The sequence below is a fragment of the Bos taurus genome, chromosome 6 (genome assembly GCF_002263795.3).
Source record: "Bos taurus isolate L1 Dominette 01449 registration number 42190680 breed Hereford chromosome 6, ARS-UCD2.0, whole genome shotgun sequence".
NCBI classification, from domain to species: Eukaryota; Metazoa; Chordata; class Mammalia; order Artiodactyla; family Bovidae; genus Bos; species Bos taurus.
Window position 1 is genome coordinate 15,498,699 of NC_037333.1, and position 20,858 is coordinate 15,519,556.

The 20,858-nt window shown below is 40.7% G+C and overlaps 1 protein-coding gene across 1 annotated transcript in view; it reads right to left on the bottom strand.

The window, feature by feature from the left end:
* The window catches only part of EGF (epidermal growth factor), a 103,587-nt gene extending 83,565 nt beyond the window's left edge, over nt 1–20,022 (bottom strand). The window contains 1 exon segment of the mRNA XM_059887707.1: nt 19,896–20,022. Coding sequence (XP_059743690.1) covers nt 19,896–20,022 — 127 coding nt within the window.
* Nucleotides 20,023–20,858: the final 836 nt, after the last annotated feature.

The following is a 20,858-nucleotide window of genomic DNA, read 5'->3' on the forward strand; positions in this document are numbered from 1 at the left end:
ACCACTTATATGTGAAATCTAAAATCCAGTACAAATGAACATAACTACGAAACAGACCCTCAGACCCAGAGAACAGACTTGTTGCCAAGGCGGGGTGTGGAGGGAGGGGTGGAGAGGGAAGGATTGGGAGTTCAGGATTAGCAGACGCAAACTATTATATATAGGATGGATAAACAATAAGGTCAAACTACACAGCATGGGGAATTATCCTGTGATAAACCATAATGGAAGAGACTATAAATATATATGTATAATTGAATCACTGTTGTACAGCAGAAATTAACACAACACTGAAAATCAGCTGTACTTCAATAAAATTTTTTAGAAAATAATACCACATCTAGGAAGGTGAGAAAAGAAATGTGAACTTAAATTGTTACCAAACCAAACTTGGGTCTGCTTGCCTGTGTGCAGTGAGGCCCAGCTGCTGATACCAGGTTGTGGTGAAGGACAGCACAGTGTTTATTGTAGGAAGCCATACAAAGCCTGGAACAGCTAGTGCTCAAAAGCCCTGTACTCCAGATGGCTTTCTGCAAAGCATTTATAATAGAAGGGGGGCGGGGGGGGGGGGTGTCCCAGACTGTGAGATAAGCTCACACACAATTCTCTGATTGGCGAGGTAACCGGACAGTGCCCCAGGGGTTAACAATATCAGTCCTTTAGGCACCAATAGGTGTGTGTCGGGAGGGCTATGTGCTCATGGTCATCAAATAGTTAATTACTTCCATTTGGTGGGGGGGGATTAATACCTGTAAAACAACTCAGGAAAAGTGCATCAAATCTGTTATGTAGGTACTTCAGAGAGGAGCTGAAGCAGTGGGTAAGGGGGAGGAGGGGTCTGTTGCAGGAAGGTCCCATTGGGTCCTGCTCAGTTACAAAACCTTAAGTCTGTAAGAAAAGCTCTGAAAAATGTGAAGATTGCCACTCTAGACCCTGAATGGTGGTAAAAATCACCTGAAGCAAAAAATAGCCCCTTCCTGACCCTCAACCACTTGCTAATTATCAGCTAAAGAGAACCCATCGCCAGGTCCTCAAGACAGTAACTGAGGCTAGTAAGTTCCACAAAATTAAATTTGTTCAACAGAGTTGCTCAGTCTTTCCTGTGCTATCATACACTTTGATTCTCCAAGAGGGTGGGTGATGCCTGTTACCATAATAGTAAGAGCCAACCTCTTGAGTGTTACCTCTGGGTAGCACATTAAACACAGTATTTGGTTTCACTGTGTAATGTTAGGAAGTAGGTGCTCTTGGCATCTTCATTTTACAAAAGAAGAAACTGAAGTTTAGAGCTTGCTACAAGTCACATGTCCAATCAATAACAACTGGAGATTTAAAGCCATGTCTTTCTGATCACAGAGTTTACTTTTTTTTTTTTTTTTTTTAAAGTGAAGCACTTGGGTTTGGCTCCCCTTGCATCGTGTTCTTCGGCCGGAAGCGGCGGGTTCGCCCAGAGTTTAACTTTTAAATATCATGCTTATCCTGAACTGAATTCATCAGGAATTCATTGTTGAGTGTCTTGTAGTTCGTATCTGTCCAGACACCCACTTTGGGTCACATGTTCTAGGCATCTCACCAAAAGGCTGGGACCTCTGCATCCATCTGTGTTCTAAGAACTAATTAGAAAGTGGGTCCTTTCAGTGGATTCTATATCATCTGGATATTTTTATACCTAATTCTATAATATATTGCAACCCATATATAATGTAATCCGTGCATTCATGGCCCCTTTCTCCATCTTCAATTCCACTGGTGTATCATCTTTGAATGTCTCTCTGTTTCTATCTGGAGAAGGCGATGGCACCCCACTCCAGTACTCTTGCCTGAAAAATCCCATGGACGGAGAGCCTGGTGGGCTGCAGTCCATGGGGTTGCTAAGAGTCGGACACGACTGAGCGACTTCCCTTTCACTTTTCACTTCCATGCATTGGAGAAGGAAATGGCAACCCACTCCAGTGTTCTTGCCTGGAGAATCCCAGGGACGGGGGAGCTTGGTGGGCTGCTGTCCGCCTCACACAGAGTCGGACACGACTGAAGTGACTTAGCAGCAGCAGCAGCTGTTTCTATCATCTTCCTCCTCCTCTGACATTCTGGCCTCCCTCTCATAAGGATGCTGGTGAGTACATTTGGGATCCACCTAAAAGTCCAGAATAATTACCCTATCTCAAGATCACGTTTGTGATGTCCCTTTTGGGATGTAAGGTCACATTCACAAGTTCCAGGAATTAAAACATAGATATATTTGGGGGTCCCTATTCAGCCTGAAATAATTAACAATGGTGAATATCTTTTCACGGACTTATTTATCATCCTTATATCCTTTTGGTGAATATATCTGTTTAAATCTTTTGCTCATTTTTAATTATATTATTTATTATTATTGAATTTGAAAGGTTTTTTTTTTATATATGTTAAATACAAGCCCTTTGTCAGATGTGTGTGTGTGTGCTCAGTCACTCAGTCATGTCCAGCCCACCAGGTTCCTCTGTCCATGGAATTTTCCATGCAAGAATACTGGAGTGGGTTGCCATTTCCTGCTCCAGGGGATCTTCCTGACTAAGGAATCAAACCTGAGTTTCTTGTGTCTCCTGCATTGGCAGGCAGATTCTTTACCAAGCCACCTGGGAACCCCCCTCTGTCAGACACATGCTTTGCAACTGTTTTCTCCCAGCACATGACATGTGTTTTCATCCTCTGGACATTGCCTTTTGTAGAGCAGAAGTTTTCGTTTTGATGAGATACAATTTGACAAAATTTTTCCTTTGTATATTATGCCTTTGGTGTGTCATTTCTAAGACCTCTCAATTCCAGGACATAAAGATTTCTGTTTTCTTCTAAAAGCTTTAAACTTTTACATCTTAATTTAGAGCTATGATCCATTTTGAGTTAACCTTTGTATAAGGTGTGCAGTTTAGGTTGAGGTTAATTATTTTGCTTGTAGATGTCTAATAAATTCAACTTTGTGTTGAAAAGACTATCCTTTTTCTGTTGAATTGCTTTGGCATCTTTGTCAAAGATCAAATTACTATTTTTATGTAAGTCTCTCTCTGGACTTTCTAGTCTGTTCCATTATCACTCTGCTAATACCACAGCTCAGTATAACTTTTTACAAAAACTAATGATAATGCAGTTTGAGGGACTTTCCTGCTGGTCCAGTGGTTAAGACTCTGCTTGTAATGCAGGGGGTCCAGGTTCAGTCTCTGGTCAGAGAAGTTGATCCCACATGCTGCAATTAAAGACCCTATATGCCGCAGCAAAGACTGAAGATCCCATGTGCTGCAACTAAGACCTGGCAAGGCCAAATAAATAGATAAATATTTTTAAAAATAATGCCGTTTTGAAGAACAGTGAACACTGTTAGAAGGTTCTTATGCTATAGGTAATTGTTCATCTTAAGTAAGCAGGCTTATCCCTCAGCTCATCAGCATAAACTATGCTCAATTTTATTTAAAGATTGATGCTACCAGACTAAAATGCATTCCCTTAACATTAAAGCATCAGAAGTTTTTCCAGATGTTACACACACACACAGCACGACTTAGAAGTCACCACCTTGACCTGTTCTCTGAGTTTTCCCCTTATATTTTCTATTTTCTGCGGGACATTTCCAACTGGGGATGTTGCACAGTCCCAAAAGTCCTTCTGCATGTTGTAAATTGAGAGTATGCGTCACTTTCTGATTCATTTGCATCTACTGAAAAAAATTAAATATGATATGTATTTAGTCACTCGGTTGTGTCCAACTCTTTGTGACTCCATGGACTGTAGCCCACCAGGCTACTCTGTCCATGGGGATTCTCCAGGCAAGAATACTGGAGTGGGCTGCCATGCCCTCCTCCAGGGTAAATATGATATAGGAATTCAAAATTTTGGTTAAAAGTTCATTGTGTTTTGCTATTTAGTCTTTGATAACTGTAATAGACAAAAAGGATATTTCACAATTATATCTATATCAAATACAAAAAATGCTTCACTGGCTGTATTTATAAAATCGTAGAATAGGCCTTTTTAATTATATCTATCAGCTATTCACAAATTTTATTGAATTAGACTAGCAAATTTCTTCCTTCCTGTAATTTTAATCAGTAAATATAAACTAACCAGGTGTTGCATTTTATATTTTAAGCAAGTGGAACTGAAGGGAGAAAAATCCTTTATTTAGAAGTTTTTAAAAACAGTTTGGAAAATTCTGCATACAGGAGTAATTTTAAGAATGCAGACATGAGTGTCTTTAATAAATGACATACTGACATTGATTCAACAACCAAATCACATGGAAAAAAACATTTCCAACGTCAGTTTTCAAACCACTTTCTTCATCAATCAGCAAATTGCTTTTTCACCAATTAGACTGTCATCTTTAACGTGGAGGGATAAATTTCTGTTGTTTTAGTTATTTTTTGAGTAGCACACCTGTGACATCAACTTATCACAGAAAAGGTACAAAAAATTTTTTAATACTTGTCTCTTTTTTAAAGAAAAATGTGCAATATTTGATTGTTGTCATAAGTGCTTTACTTCCAGATACTCTGCAGAAAGCATGTAGGGCAAATATTAACATTTTCATGGTTACTCTCTGTTCACTACAAAGTATTATAAAGAATCTAGTTTAGCCTTGTTTTTATAGGAGTAATGACATCAGTGACATCCCACTGCATTTTGTGCAATTCCAGTTTCAGTGTTTTTGCTGCCCTGTTTCCCTGCAAAACTGTGGAGACTCTACTGTAGGGTCTGCTGGGGTCCAGCCCCGGTGGATCCAGGGAATTCGAAGCAGGGACGGCGACGGCGAGGATCAGGAAACAATTGCTTAATTAAATGTTAATTAAGGATATAGAGTGGTTAAATAAGGATAGCTCAGTGAGGAAATTCAGAGGAGAAAAGAGGCTGAATAATTCAGCCAGAAGGTGAGAGAAAGAACGACATGGGGAGACCAAGTTTCGGTGAACAAGGCCCGCACTTTATTTTCCAAAGTAGTTTTTATACCTGAAGTTATGCATAGAGGATAATGGGGGAAGGGGTAGAGTCACGCAGTAAGCCAGGCTTTCTTCCTGCAAACTTATCATATGCAAAAGTTTAGGTGATTAGCATCATCTTCTGGCCTGGAGGCCTGTTAACATTTTAAGAAACTTATTTTTCTCTAAAGGTGATTATTCTAAAGTCAGGCGCCACCCTCCAAAAGCATTAGATAAAGTTGCATTCCTATAGGGCAAAGGTATGGTGGGCTATAACAAGAATTAACTCAAGGGTCCCAGGTTACAAACATTAAAGCTACTACTTACACCAATCATATTAATCAATACACTGCCAGGGACACAGCAGGTAAGGGATATGGAGACTTAGCAGCAAACATTGGCCCAACAAGTGAAAAACCCTTCACCAATACAATTTCTAATCAATCTTTTAACAGTTCAAAGGACTCTGTATTTAGACGGTTTAGAACATCTCATGCCTCTCACAGTCGGGAGGCTCTGAACAATCACATGTGACCGGAAAAACCTATTCAGGCAGGCTAGAGGACTTCGAAAGGAGTTTGTATGTTGAAACACTATCACACCCAGGAACTTTATTAACTGGAGCTGTAAGTTAAATCTTTTTTTCAGAGAGAGGTAGTGGGGGACAGCCCCCCATAAAGTCAGAGGTGTAAGTGAGAGCACAAAGCAGAAAGTAGGCAAACTCTGGTTTTGGGGGTAGATGCTCGAGAATTTCCAGGGGGACTCCTGAGGCTCGATCCCGCCTTTGCGTATGCCGAGCCTCCTTCCTCATGACCTTTGTCATGGGTGGAGCTCCTGCTCCCGGCAAGGGTCCACTATTATCTCACCCAAGAATTTTTGTTGATGCTCCAGTGAATGCAGCGGCTCTACTGCCCCTGGGTACAGGTGAACTATTTTTTTCATAATATATTTGTTAATATATAAAGAAGTCAAGAAGTCCTTGATTACTGAAAACAATTTCTTCTCTGATGCGTGTTTCTTTTACTGGCTTATGAAAAGGTATCTCAGTTCTTTGTACACTTCATTGCTGAAGTAGAGAGGTGACACAAATGTGGCTAAGATCACTGGCACTGGAGACACCCATGTGGACTCGTTACTGGCTCTGCTATTAGCTATAACGGCCGTGTGACTTTCAGTTCATTGCTTAACCTCTCTGTGCATAGGTTCCTTCATCCTGGAAATGGAAATGATAATCGTATTTACTTCATTATTATGAAGACTAAATAAATTCATGCCAAGTCCTTAGAATTTTCCCCTACATATAGTGCTGCTGTTGCTGCTGCTAAGTCGCTTCAGTCGTGCCCGACTCTTAGTGACCCCATGGACTGCAGCCTACCGGCTCCTCCATCCATGGGATTCTCTAGGCAAGAGTACTGGAGTAGGGTGCCATTGCCTTCTCCACCTACATGTAGTGAGTTCTCAGTAAATGTTCACTAGTAGTCCCTAGAAAACACCATAACCTGAGATATATCAGAAACACGTTTACTCTCAAACTGTATTATTTTTCTTAAAATTTTAGTAATGCTTTCTGTGAAGCTCTCAGTAGTAGTTGCTGACAAAAGAACACATTAAATCTGTTGTTATGTGGTTTTCCATGTATTATTTTAGGCATGTTTTACCGTAGTGGAAAGCAGGAAGAACAAGTACCATTTTTGCTATAAAGTCAAGAACCTCAAGGAAGCCTTGTAACATTTTATCAGTAAGTTTAGTAAATGTAGTCTTACATATTGTAATTTTGAACATAATTGTGAAAATCACAAAAAGTTAATTTTTACCTTCGGGATTCTCATTACTAAATATCTTGCTTGTCTTGATGGCTTCATTAGCTAATGTTTTGAGGCAAATTTTCACTTGTTTCAAGATTTATCACTAATAATAACGATAATAAGTGTAAATCCAAGACTTCCTTCTTGTTAGTTTCTCTTTTTTTGGTCACATCTAAACATTGTTATCCCTTATGCAGTCAACAAGGAATAAGGGGTCAGTGCTATTCTTCCCTCATTATCCTCTTGGGTTTATTAGCATTATCTGCCATATTTACTTCCTTTGCAGGAGGGTTTTGAAGGCACTTGTCAGATTTTGTAAGAGTTAGTTTTGATAAAAGCCCATAAGTCATGAGGTAAACTGTAGCCTACCCTGCAGCTCACCTTCTAAGCTGGGAACCTCACTGTCCCCTCAGGATAGTGGGCATAGTCAGTGATGTCATCACTGTCAGTCCAAACACACAACTGATGTTTAATACATGTTTGTTGAGTTGATTTAAATTAATGCATTGGTGTATTGGTGTATTTATGAGGACATAGTCCTACTTTCCAAGTGCTTTCAATATAGAGACCTAATAAGGGCCTTTCCCTAAGCCAAATTAACACTATTAATACTTTTCAGTAGAAAGAAGTAATGAAATCATTACATTGGTGGGCTTTCAACAATCAGTTGTGGGGGGCAGCATGTTCTTGGTAAATTCTGTACAATGAGTTGAGGGTCCTGAGTTCTAGTTCTCTTAGGATCCTGATGCGTTACCTCATCTCTCTGGATTTCAACCTCTCATCTGTCACATGAGGCAGTTGAGTTAGATGATTTTGAAGATCCTTTCTAATCTAACATATCAATTCCCATCCTGCCTGTCTTATAGAACTCAATAGTTTCCCTGTTTGCCTCATTTTTGTAAAGAAGTCTAAGCTTGTGGTAAACCGTAAATAGATATTTTCCATCTTAACCCCTATTTTCTGTGAAAGGTTTCCGCTCTCTGCTTCTCTAAACTTCAAATACCAAATCAATAACGTGTCATTATGAGCTTTGATAAGGAAAATAAAATAATAACCTAAAACAAACAACCTCTCCCAAAAGACAAAAAAAGCTCAACTCTTTTAAAGAAGTCCTCAAAATTAACTAATTGATTAAATCTGTAAAAATTTATTAAAGGTAAAAAATTTGATATTGGTCTTATTTATAACTAACACAATTATCTTCTCCTACCTTTACAACAATATTCCCTACATCGAAAGGTTGAACAATTATTTGCCTATAGGTACTACATTCTGAGTGTTTCTAGACAGAAACAAAAAGAAAATAAGTATTGGAATTTAGTTATTTCCTAAGTTACCACTTCCATTGTTCATATTCTACCAGAGAACACCCAGATAAGATGATTGCTAGGACCTGGCTCATGCCAAGAAACAAACTTCACATTTCTCTAAGAATTGTTGAAAATCTGAAGAAATAGGTATTAGAAAACTTACAAAGCAAAGGTGTTTCTAATATGCCTTATCTTACTGTGTTTGGTAGCATAATAGGTAATATTTAATAGGAACACACTGTGTGTCAGGCAAGATTCTAAGCACCTTACGCAAATTCATTCAGTCTTCACAACAATCCTGTGAGCTAAGTATTAGCATCTCATATCAACTACATAATTGGACCTTGTCCATTTCAGGAGTTGAGGCCTAGCAGGACCTGCCAGGCAGGGTGCACTGACCAGGCATGAGAGGATTCCTTCACACAATGCAAAGTGATAAGCAAGTGGGGCACGGGAACCACCACCTGTCTGAAACAGCTCCAGGTTTTCCTGGGACAAAATCAATCCACTTGTGTAAAGCACCAACCAAAATTCACTCTGTCTAAAATATATTCTCTGTTTGAAAATGGCACTTTATCCTGTCTCTTTAGTAGCAAAAAACCTGGTCATTTCACATGTGTCAACATAATCTGCATTAAAGAGGAATATCCATGCAGAAGGTGCTTCTGTTTAGCTTTCTGTTGCAGAAGATAACACCTTGATGTTGGAAGACAATCTCCTATTATCCTTACATGAACCTTGTTGGGTGCTTTTTAAATGCGCTGAGGCTCACAATGGAAAGTTTTCTTCACATACCTTATTCTTTCCCCTCTTACATGAAATTTTTGCCATGATTCATTAGAATAGCCAAGAAATATTAAAATTTCAGAATTTGTTTCAAATGTGTTTTCCAAAACATAATGACTTTTAATCCACTTAGCGCTTTTAAAATTCTCAACAACGTTGGTTGAATCTTAAAAGACATACATTTCCACACACTGGGTAAAGCACCATTAATGATAGTAACCTTTGTAATTTCCTTGTAAACCAAGAAAAATTTAAGTTCCTGTAGTAAACAGAATAATTGTAAGCTTCAGAGAGAAGGAAAGAAACACCAAAAGATCCCTAGTAGGTTCTACCTCTGGGCATGTTTTGAAACCTCATTAGGGAAGGACCCAAAATGCAGAGGATTGGTGTCAGCAGTCACATATTATGACAGTGTTGAGATTCAAGAACCTTCCATCTTTGACCTATTTATTCAAGGATAGTTTAAAGATGATCAATCAAGATGATTCTTCAAATTCTTCAAATTTTAACTAGAAAAGCATTGAAACGAATGAAATAAAATACTATTTCTCAACTGACAAGCCAGGTGCTAAAGAATAAGACAGCTGCTCTGAGGTTGTTAGGGCTGTCTGTATCCTAGCTACCAAGCGTCCACAAAAAGAACCACCTCATGAATAAGATCTACTTACTACACACAAAGCTGATCCATAGCACCCTGACAGGCAGCCCTGAAGTGAGGAGGCAGGTAATGTGTTCCTCTGAAAGCCTTCATCTAGTCTACACTGGATGGGGCTTAGCAAATAAATCAGTGCACACCATGAATCACTGTCACACTCACACAAACTCCAGGGAGTATCCTGGAAAATCCAGACACTGAGTGACATTAGCATGGCTAGGCTTGGGAGAATCCAGTGAAGACAGGTGCGTACAACCAATTCAAACTCCAGACTCAGAAAGGTCAAGAGGTGATGAGAACAGATATTCCCGCCTTGTATTCAGCTAAAGAGACTGAAATTTCTACACATTAACTAATTTCCAGCATCAAAGGAAAGCTTTGAATGAAGATGTTAAGGAAAAAGATCTCCTAAAGAAAAACATACTTCTATGTTTTAGTCTACAACTGCCCGCAGAGGTTAGTAACATTGGCCATATAAAATAAAATATTTTCTGATACAGCAAGACCTTTCAAGAAATATAAAGGTCACTTCTATTTAAAGTAATTTTTTCTTCTTCTCACCTGACAAAAACATCACTCATCCTTCCAGGCCCAGATCTCAGTCATCTTCTTATCATGGATCCCAACAACTGGGACAGCTGGGGACATGCCTGGAGTGATAATATACAAAGCCAATATTTATTAACATTATTGTTAAAAAAGAATGTCTACAAAATAAATCTTTATTCCTGGTTCACCTAATATCCAGATAATACTGTCTTCATGGTGAGTAGTATTAGCATTCTGGATGAAAGTACTGACCTAGAGGCAAGAAGTAAACAGTGGGGACAATTACACTCTGATGGTCAAGGTTTTGTTGTTGCTGTTATTTTTGTTCCTGGTTCTTTCTTAAAGTTAATTTTAACATTAGAAACTACAACATAATGAAGCTCACATTTTGTTCCTTAGCTCTGCTGCTGCTGAGTCACTTCAGTCGTGTCCGACTCTCTGCGACCCCATAGACGGCAGCCCACCAGGCTCCCCTGTCCCTGGGATTCTCCAGGCAAGAACACTGGAGTGGGTTGCCATTTCCTTCTCCAATGTGTGAGAGTGAAGTCGCTCAGCCGTGTCCAACTCTTCGCAACCCCATGGACTGCAGCTTACCAGGCTCCTCCGTCCATGGGATTTTCCAGGCAAGAGTATTAGAGTGGGTTGCCATTGCCTTCTCTGGTTCCTTAGCTCTAGGATTGCTCAAATTTGGAGTTATTACTACAACCTAACACTAAGCTGTTTTATGGAATTTGAGAGTGTCTTGAAAAATATTGAGAAATTCCTTGAAGAAAAGTACATTCTTTAAAACTGGCCTGGACGTTCTGAAAAAGTTCTCTAGCTATTCAGGCTAGTTGTTGAATCTTTTTTTGTTCAGAACAAACAAAACTGCTTCATTAAAATAACTGCTGAAATAGATTAGGTAATTTACATATATTGGAAAGTTACTAATTTCTTCTCCAATTTTTCTCCACTATAATCAAAGTGACTAAAATATTAAGAATGTTGAACAGATTTTAGAAGATGTATTTTCCAGTTAAGGAATTTTTGTTTCCTTTCATCTGAGGTGTTATGTTTGATTTTTTAACTGTCTGGATTGAGAGACAATATGTAAGTTCAGTTCAGTTCAGTCGCTCAGTCGTGTCTGACTCTTTGTGACTCCATGAATCACAGCATGCCAGGCCTCCCTGTCCATCACCAACTCCCAGAGTTCACTCAAATTCACATCCATCGAGTCGGTAATGCCATCCAGCCATCTCATCTTCTGTCGTCCCCTTCTCCTCCTGCCCCCAATCCCTCCCAGCATCAGAGTCTTTTCCAATGAGTCAACTCTTCACATGAGGTGGCCAAAGTACTGGAGTTTCAGCTTTAGCATCATTCCTTCCAAAGAAATCCCAGGACTGATCCCCTTCAGAATGGACTGGTTGGATCTCCTTGCAGTCCAAGGGACTCTCAAGAGTCTTCTCCAACACCACACTTCAAAAGCATCAATTCTTTGGCGCTCAGCTTTCTTCACAGTCCAACTCTCCCATCCATACATGACCAATGGAAAAACCATAGCCTTGACTAGATGGACCTTTGTTGGCAAAGTAATGTCTCTGCTTTTGAATATGCTATCTAGGTTGGTCATAACTTTCCTTCCAAGGAGTAAGTGTCTTTCTATGTAAAGTTAATATAAGTAAATTAATACAATAGAACTTAGAAGTCAGTGATAAAAATAAGAGAGGAGACATAGTAATTGCTTTGTAATCCAAACTGTTTGATTCTCCTAATAGTAGACACTGACTGGGCAATACTCTGCCTCTCTCAGCTTTACCCATTGGCACTCTCATCCGTTCTCCTCCCACTCTGCCCACAACACTGTGAGGCCACAGAGCTTATGGAAGACAGTCCCTCCTACCTGCACTCATTCTCCCATTTCATCTGAAATGTGCGACTGGCCTTTTTCTTGTTTTCCTCAGTGCAAGTGAGATCAATCTCTGACTTTTAATAACCTCTTCTTTGAAAACTAGTGACTAATAGTCACTAGTCACTAATAGAAAGGGGCTCCCCTGAGGGCTCAGGGGTAAAGAATCTGCCTGCAAAGCAGGGGACTCAGGTTCAACCCCTGGGTCAGGAATATCCCCTAGAGGAGGAAATGGCAATTCACTCTGGCATTCTTCCCTGGAAAATCCCATGGGTAGAGGGGCGTGGGGGGCTACAGTCCATAGAGTCACAAAGTCAGACACGACTGATCACACATGCACACTGGTTTAATAGAAAATAAAAACAAGCCACCTTAAAATGGCTGGCTAAGGCCAGACCTCTGAAGGTCTCCTCCATGGCAGTGCCCTGTCTCATTTCTGACCTGTGTCCACCAGGCCAGAGAAAGGGCTCCTCCAACCCCAGAACTCCGCAGCCCCTTCGTGGCCCAAGAGTTCAGGAAAGGTCTCCTCTTCAGATGGTATTCCCAACACCTGGGTCCTGCCTCCAAGATCTCCTCTTCTGTCTCAAACTTAACCTTCTCCCATTGCGGAAAGAAAATTGTAAAGACTGGTTTAATCTGTGGCCAGAACTTCTGAAAAACATCTATTTTGTTTTCACTACAACACTTCAGTGTACTATGTAGTAATTTAAGGTTTTAAAATGATTATTTATAAACAGAGGCCTAGGATATGATTTTTTAAAAAAACAGAATTGGGGGAAGAAGATATCTACAATGTTCTACATAAGGATGTAAGTCATCTGAAATAGATGAAAGAGGCCAAGATAAGAGAAACAGATGTAGATCAAGGGTCACTGAGAGCAAAAGAGGGGTGGCTATCATGGCAGGAGGGTCACACTTAAGAGAGATAACTGGTAACTAAGTATTTTCCACATAAAACAATGACGACTTTTAAGTAGAAGAATGAAAAACATTTTGTTCTAGTTGTTTGATGTGCTGGATCAGGATGTGACCATGACTTTGTTTTTCTTTTGCCCTTAGTTTTTAGTTAAAGTCTGTACCCTCACACCCAAAGCTCTTTGAAGAAAGGAAACAGGGTGACAGGGACGTGAGGTGCTGGAGTGGGAAAGGGACACGAGGGAAGCAAGCCACAAAGGCATCAATGATTCAGTGGAAGGACCAAGTGGACGCAGAACCTTTCCTTGCACATCACCATCCCTGCCCAGCAATTCTCCAAGACAGAGGAGGGGAGATGGGCTGGAGATGAGACGGTTTTTATTTTAAAATTCTAAGATACTATGACCCCAGCAGGCCATAGAGCTTTGGAACTTACGAAATGCCAGTCCATTCGTAGGGATGTAGTCTGCTCTTCTGACCCTTAAGGTAGAATTTCAGTGCAACCCTACCATATGCAAGAGGGATCCTGGGGCATGAAGTTAGCCAACTGGGGAGATCAATTTTAATTGCTACAACTACACACTATGAGAAAAGGTATTCACTATAAATAACCCCCCTTTACTTGAAAAATAATTAGCAGTCCTTTTGCTTTTCTCTTCATGCTTAAGTGAAAGGAGCTGAGCTAATAAAGAAGGATGTAACATTTATTCCATCATTCTACTACTTCTCTGAAACAGTCTCTCCCAAGTAGGATGTGTACCACTTAGAGACTGTAAGATGGTTCATTATTGTGTGGAAAGAAAACGTTAGAAATGTTTTCTAACGTGTTTCATAATGTTCATAATAATAGTGTATATAACTAATGTAAGTGATAATTAAAACTGTATTGGGAGCATATGTCCACATTTTAACTTTTTTAAAGTGGAAGGGAGTTTGGAGGTTAAGGAAAGTAAAACAAACAAACAAAAAAACTCAGCCATTTATACTATATAAGGAAATATGTTACTAGATTTTCATGAAGGCAAATTTGTAGATGATAAAGTAAGATTTTGAATTTAAAGCCAAATTACGGATCTATTTACCTTTGATGGGAAACACTTGCTCTATTCAAATAAGCAAATATTTCTCACCTTCCAACTTCTAAATTGAATGTCAAATAAAAGGGACAGCCCACGACAAGCCCCCAAATGTAAATTCACTTAAAGAACTAATTTATCATTTCTTTCTATGCCCTCAACAATTTTACAAATCTTAAAAAAGTGGTTCCAAACATAGGAAAATTCTTATGAATTCACATAAGAGATTTAAATGCATACTGGCTTGGTTTTGCTGCTGTTTAAGTGACTGCTGGCAAGAAGCCTAACAAGCAGACTTACTTTGCACTCAGTAAAATTTTTTATCAGTTGACGTCACAGAAAGACAATCGCTGGAGCCGCAGTTCCACGGGGGCACTCACTCAAACCAGTTTGATATGGTTTTGTATTTTTAATAAACTTTTCTTCTGAGCACAAAAATACAAGCTATGTATGTTGAAATTAGTTTGAATACAAATTGTAATGCTATAAAACTATTAGCAAATTTTTCAACATGGCATTTTTCCATGTGTAAAAGAAATTTAATTATTATAGAAGAAACTAAGTCATATCTATAAAAAATTGTTGTCATTGTTCAGTTGCTCAGTCATGTCTGATGCTTTGCAATCCCATGGATTGCAGCATGCCAGGCTTCCCTGTCCTTCGCTATCTCCCAGAATTTGCTAAAACTCATGTCCATTGAGTCGGTGATGTCATCCAACCATCTCATCCTCTGTCATCGCCTTTTCCTTCTGCCCTCAATCTTACCCAGCATCAGGATCTTTACCAATGAGTTGGTTCTTCATATCAGGTGGCCAAAGTATTGGAGCTTTAGAGAATACTACTACTATTACCACCAATAAAATAACGTTAACTGCAATAAAAATATTAATACAAGCTAAGATTTATGGAGGGGCTTCCTAGGTAGCACTGGTGGTAAAGAACATGCCTGCCAATGCAGGAGACCCAAGAGACACGGGTTTGATCCCTGGGTGGGGAAGATACCCTGAAGGAGGGCATGGCAACCCACTCTAGTATTCTTGCCTGGAGAATCCCATGGACAGAGGAGCCTGGTGGGCTGCAGTGCCTATGGTCGCAAAGAGTTGAACACAACTGAAGTGACTTGGCATGCATGCACACAAGACTTACTGAGAGCTCATTACATGCCAGGCTCCATTTTATGCACTTTACTCAGTTATGTGACAACTGAGCGGTCCTGAACCCAGACTGCCCATTATTCCTGTTAGAAGCACCAAGGGAGGGTAAAAAAAAAAAAAAAAAAATGCCCAGATTCCACCACCAGAGGAGACTCTGACTCACATTGCCCAGGTGCTAACCCTATTAGTGGTTCTAACATGCAGCCAGAACTGAAAACAAATGTTTTAACACAATCCTGACAATAGTCCTGGGAAGAAGGGGTAATTATCTTTATTTTACAGTGAGGACAATGAGACACACAATTCACAAGCAGCAGAACTGGGATCTGAACTCAGGCCGGCAGACTCCAAAACTGAAGCTCTTTACCACTAAGCTCCCTGGTGGCTCAGATGGTAAAGCATCTGCCCGAAATGCAGGAGACCCGGGTTCCATCGCTGGGTTGAGAAGAGCCCCTAGAGAAGGAAATGGCACCCCACTCCAGTATTCTTTCCTGGAAAATTCCATGGACAGAGGAGCCTGGTGGGCTATAGTCCATGGGGTCGCAAAGAGTCGGACACGACTGAGTGACTTCACCACTAAGCTCTACTACCCCTTCAAAGACCGGGAACCACTGAGGACTTCAATTCAGTTCAGTCGCTCAGTCGTGTCCAACTCTTTGCGACCCCATGAATCGCAGCACGCCAGGCCTCCCTGTCCATCACCAACTCCCAGAGTTCACTCAAACTTATGTCCATCGAGTTGATGATGCCATCCAGCCATCTCATCCTCTGTCATCCCCTTCTCCTCCTGCCCCCAATCCCTCCTAGCATCAGAGTCTTTTCCAATGAGTCAACTCTTCACATGAGGTGGCCAAAGTACTGGAGTTTCAGCTTTAGCATCAGTCCTTCCAAAGAAATCCCAGGGCTGATCTCCTTCAGAATGGACTGGTTGGATCTCCTTGTAGTCCAAGGGACTCTCAAGAGTCTTCTCCAACACCACAGTTCAAAAGCATCAATTCTTCGGCACTCAGCTTTCTTTATACTCCAACTCTCACATCCATACATGACCACTGGAAAAACCATAGCCTTGACTAGACGGACCTTTGTTGGGAAAGTAATGTCTCTTCTTTTCAATATGCTATCTAGGTTGGTCATAACATTCCTTTCAAAGAGTAAGCATCTTTTAATTTCATGGCTGCAATCACCATCTGCAGTGATTTTGGAGCCCCCCAAAAATGAAGTCTGCCTCTGTTTCCACTGTTTCCCCATCTATTTCCCATGAAGTGCTGGGACCAGATGCCATGATCTTCGTTTTCTGAATGTTGAGCTTTAAGTCAACTTTTTCACTCTCCTCTTTCACTTTCATCAAGAGGCTTTTTAGTTCCTCTTCACTTTCTGCCATAAGGACTTAGGGGATGGTTTTATTCATGTGGTATTCATAAAAGATCATTCCTGTAATTTCTGAGCAGTTAGTTTTTTTTTTTTTTTTGAAAAAGCTTTTGCATAACTCTAGCTGAAAAAATAAACCAGATTTTGATCATGGAACTACTCTGGTTTGCACGTAACAGGGAAGCTGACCAAACCCTAGCCAGTGCTGAAATCAGTGATTTCACTGTTTACTGCTAAAGGTGACCTCCCCAGATGGCTGACTAGTGCTGAGGTTTGGCCTGCATTTCTTCGTCACTCTATTTACCAGGAAAGTGAAAGTGAAAGTCAAGTCACTCAGTCGTGTCCGACTCTGCGACCCCGTGGACTGTAGCCCACCAGGCTCCTCCGTCCATGGGATTCTTCAGGCAAGAATACTGGAGTGGGTTGCCATTTCCTTCTCCAGAGGATCTTCCCCACCCAGGGATCGAGCCCAGGTCTCCCGAACTGCAGGCAGACACTTTAACCTCTGAGCCAGGAAAGTTCATATAAATAATGCAGGCAGAGACATGAAACAGGAAAAGTTCCTTTTCAATTGCTATTTCTCCTCCAAGGAAAATTTTTATTTTATTTTTATTTTAATAAAAAAAATTTTATTCTCCAAGGAAAATAGGCTTGAAAGTTCAAAAGCCACTTGACAGCACTTTTTCTTATTGCTCTCCTTTTGTAGTGTAGCCCAAACAGAAGTTAACAGAATACTCAGTGATTAGAAAAAACAAAAAGAAGCAATAGCAGCAGGAGGCATGGGGGAGGGGAGAAATGAAAAGAAAACCCACGTCTCTGTTACCACTTGGTTTATCAGGCTCATAGTCACATTCAAGACAACATGGCATAAAGTTACATGAATCAGAACCAGGAAGGATTCTTCCTCCTGGGTCAGGCTGGCCACACATGGTCTGTCTCAATGCCAAGGGTGAGGAATAAGGCAAGTAAAATTTAATTAGAGGAAAAATAGATGATGGCACCATATCTATTTAGAAAGGAGAAATAATATCCTCTGAAATGCATGGGCATAGGGTGCGACCTGGGCAGTTATTGGCTAACGTAAGACATGGAGTGTCAAGTAGAGGCTTTAAGCCTTTGACTTGCAAGGAATGAAGGAGCAAAGAGTCAGAGTCACAAAGTGGCATCCAGACATTCCTCCCTCCATGGGGTCTGGGCCATGTCACTGCAGTGCTCAAATGATTTGATCAAAGAGATTTAGCCAAGATATGGAGCCAAGAGAATATTTATTAAGCACAATCTGCCAGCCTCTGTGGTAAGTGCATTTCCCATATTATCCCATGGGATCCCCACAACAATTCCGAAAGGGGGTATTATAATTTTTCAGCAATATTCCACTATGTAGTTGCGGTTTAGTCATTAAGTCATTTCTGACTGTTTCGATCCCATGGACTGCAGCCCACAGGCTCCTCTGTCCATGGGATTTTCCAGGCAGGAATACTGCAGTGGGTTGCCATTTCCTTCTCCAGGGGATCTTCCAGACCCAGGGATTGAACCTTGGTCACCTGTGCTGCAGGAGGCCTCCTGCATTGCAGATGGATCCTTTACTTGACTGAGTCACCAAGGAATTACAATATATTCCACTATAGCTCCAGTATTAACTAGGTAGCATAGATTTGAAATGAGGTATGTTTGCCTCTAAAACCTCGGTTCCTTCCATTTTGTGACACAGTCCTCCTAACTCATTGTCTCTATCCTGGGCTTCAGGTTTATTTCTTCAACCAGCCTCAGTGAAGGCACTTTTGAGCCACCAGCAGGGACTAGTGAGAAGCACGAGGTGTAGGTCCCTTGTTAGCAGCGAGTTCCTTGAGACTCTAAAGCCATGTACAGAGGTTCATTTGCATCTTATTTTTTCTCTCTGAAGTTTCTGCTTCTTGACTGGTTCCCACTCTCTTTTTGCATCCCATGCAGATGCCTGGCTGTAGTCACTTGCCAATTACTTTCTCCCAACCCAAAGAGGGTCCAGGCTGCTCGACAAAAACTGTGTTCAAAAGCTCTGCCTCCAACAGCTGAGTCACCGGCTCATGGGGTTATTTTTGCTTTTTGTCATTTTTTTTTTTTTTTTTGCTGCACTGCACAACATGTGGAATTTTAGTTCCCCAATGAGACTAGGGATGGAACCTGAGCCCCCTGCAGTAGAAGCTTAGAGAATAACCACTGGACCTCCAGGAAAGTCCCTGTCATTCCTTTTTTGTTTTTATTGTTTAGGACTTGCATTATCAAGTCAGGGATACTCATTCATTCAGCAAGAATTTACTGAGTATAAACCATGAATTTACTGAGTATAAACTATGACAGTTTCAGGTGCTGGGGACCCAGAGATAATTAGAACTCAGTCCTGCCTTCTAATACCCTAGGGTTCTGCTCACCCATTCCAGTGAGTGCTCCCTGGTGACAGAGACTTGACCTCCTCATCCATGTAATTTCCTTTACAGGAGAGCCAGGACAGGAGCCCAATGTCAGCAGTTTGGTTCAGAACTGTTCCCTTTATTCCCATTATTTTGTGCTAATTTCCAGAGGCTTCTCTTTCTCTTCTGGGAAATTTACTGTTTCCCTCAATCTACCTCTTCTGGGGAGCCAGACCTCTTCTCAAAAGGGTAAAATGACAAGAAAGGAATATTAGGGCAGTTTATGCCCTTTAGTGAGTGGAAATGACTGCCTTATTTCAGCAACAGGTTGGAGAGCCACCAAGGATTAAAATAAATTCTTACTCAGGATTGCTGTTTTGCATTCAGTAGAATTCCCACTTCCTCTTAATTAAGAACTCATTTAATATGAGAGGGGCTGTGGCATATTATCATTTCTTAGCAGTTCCCAAAGTTACAATGCACCTGTTACTAAAACTGGCACTGCATCAGAGCCTCAGAAACAGCTGTCGGGGAGAATGCAAGGAGGTTTAATTTGAAATTTAGCTTAACTTTCACAGTGAAGGAATTACATCTGTTCCCAATTCCCTCCCCATTTTTCACTGGTTTTTAGCAACCTCTTAGTTCCTACACAAAGTTATTCAAAGGATGATGTTTTTTATTTATGGCTTAGAGACAGTTTCAAAATTTTTAAAAAGTCATCTGTTTCCCCAATTTCCCATATAAAGCTGATCAACTAAGTAATCACTCCTCACATCAGAATCAAGACAGAGGTTTATGTTCAACTAGTTAAAAATGAGACCTATTCACTCACACACAGAATAGTTTGAATTATTACAGTCAGTCCTAATAGCCAATAGGATGTTTATAGTCCTAACAGCCAATAAGGAAATAAACATGCATTGAAAACAAAAAGGAAGCAAATATACACATCCAAAGACAAATCGGAAACAAATGTCAAGTATACAAGATGGAACGAACAGGTATCAGAAGGTAGTTTCTGGGAAGATGTGAACTCCTTTTGGTTAGATTACTTACCTGCACAAGTAGAATTCCCATTTCCAGAGGGAGAGCCTTCAGGACAGTTCAAGTGCGGCAGGGCTGAGAGGCTAACAAAACTAAATTTGAAAACTACCAGCAACACAATGACAAGGAAATGCAGCATGATATTGATGGGCTTGAACTCTCAATAGCAAAGAAGCTGACTTTGCTTGAGCACAGCCTGGGCAAGGTAGGCACATCTGACTCTCAGTGTGTCCACTCAGGTTGGCCTGCAGCTCTGGGGTATCTTTTCCTCTGTTGCTCTGCTGTTGCCCTCTTACTCCTTCTCCTTCAACTCAAGACAGCATCTAAATGCAGCCTGAGGGGAAACTCTAAGTTTTGGGGAAGCTGGTAAGAAATATCTGACACATTTATGACAAATTTCAAAGAGTTGAACAGCCATGCATTGGAGGCCTGCCGCTGTCTTCACTGTGACAAGGCAGAGTTGTAGGGCCAAGGATAGAAAAAGGAAAATAGGGAAGAATTGGTGGAAAGTTCCAAACACAACCCTTGATGAAATAAGGACATACGATTCCTCCCCAAACATGGTTTCTCATTTTGAAAAGTAGAATGATTCCTCTTTCCTTTTTAGAGCCTCTTTGGCTCCACCCCTCTCCTTTAGTAACACTTGAGTGAGCCTCTGTTTGCAAATAATTCCATGCTCCAGGAAAGCGGTACCACTGCCAAGGAGACAGCCCGACTGTTCACCATGAGCATCTCGGGCAAAACTAGGTGAAGAGCCATGATGGGGGCTATGGAGTTGCTTTTGGTGGCTTGGAGGTACCTGCTGAATATTGGCTATGTTTTAAACATCTGGCAGGAGGGAGACAACATTAAATCATGTCGTATAAATTAGTGGTGAATAGCACTGCTGATAATGCAAACTTAGAGCAATTGATCATTCATCTGAGCAATACTAAAGAAAATTGACCTTCAGTTCATTATGTGAGTGAATGTCAA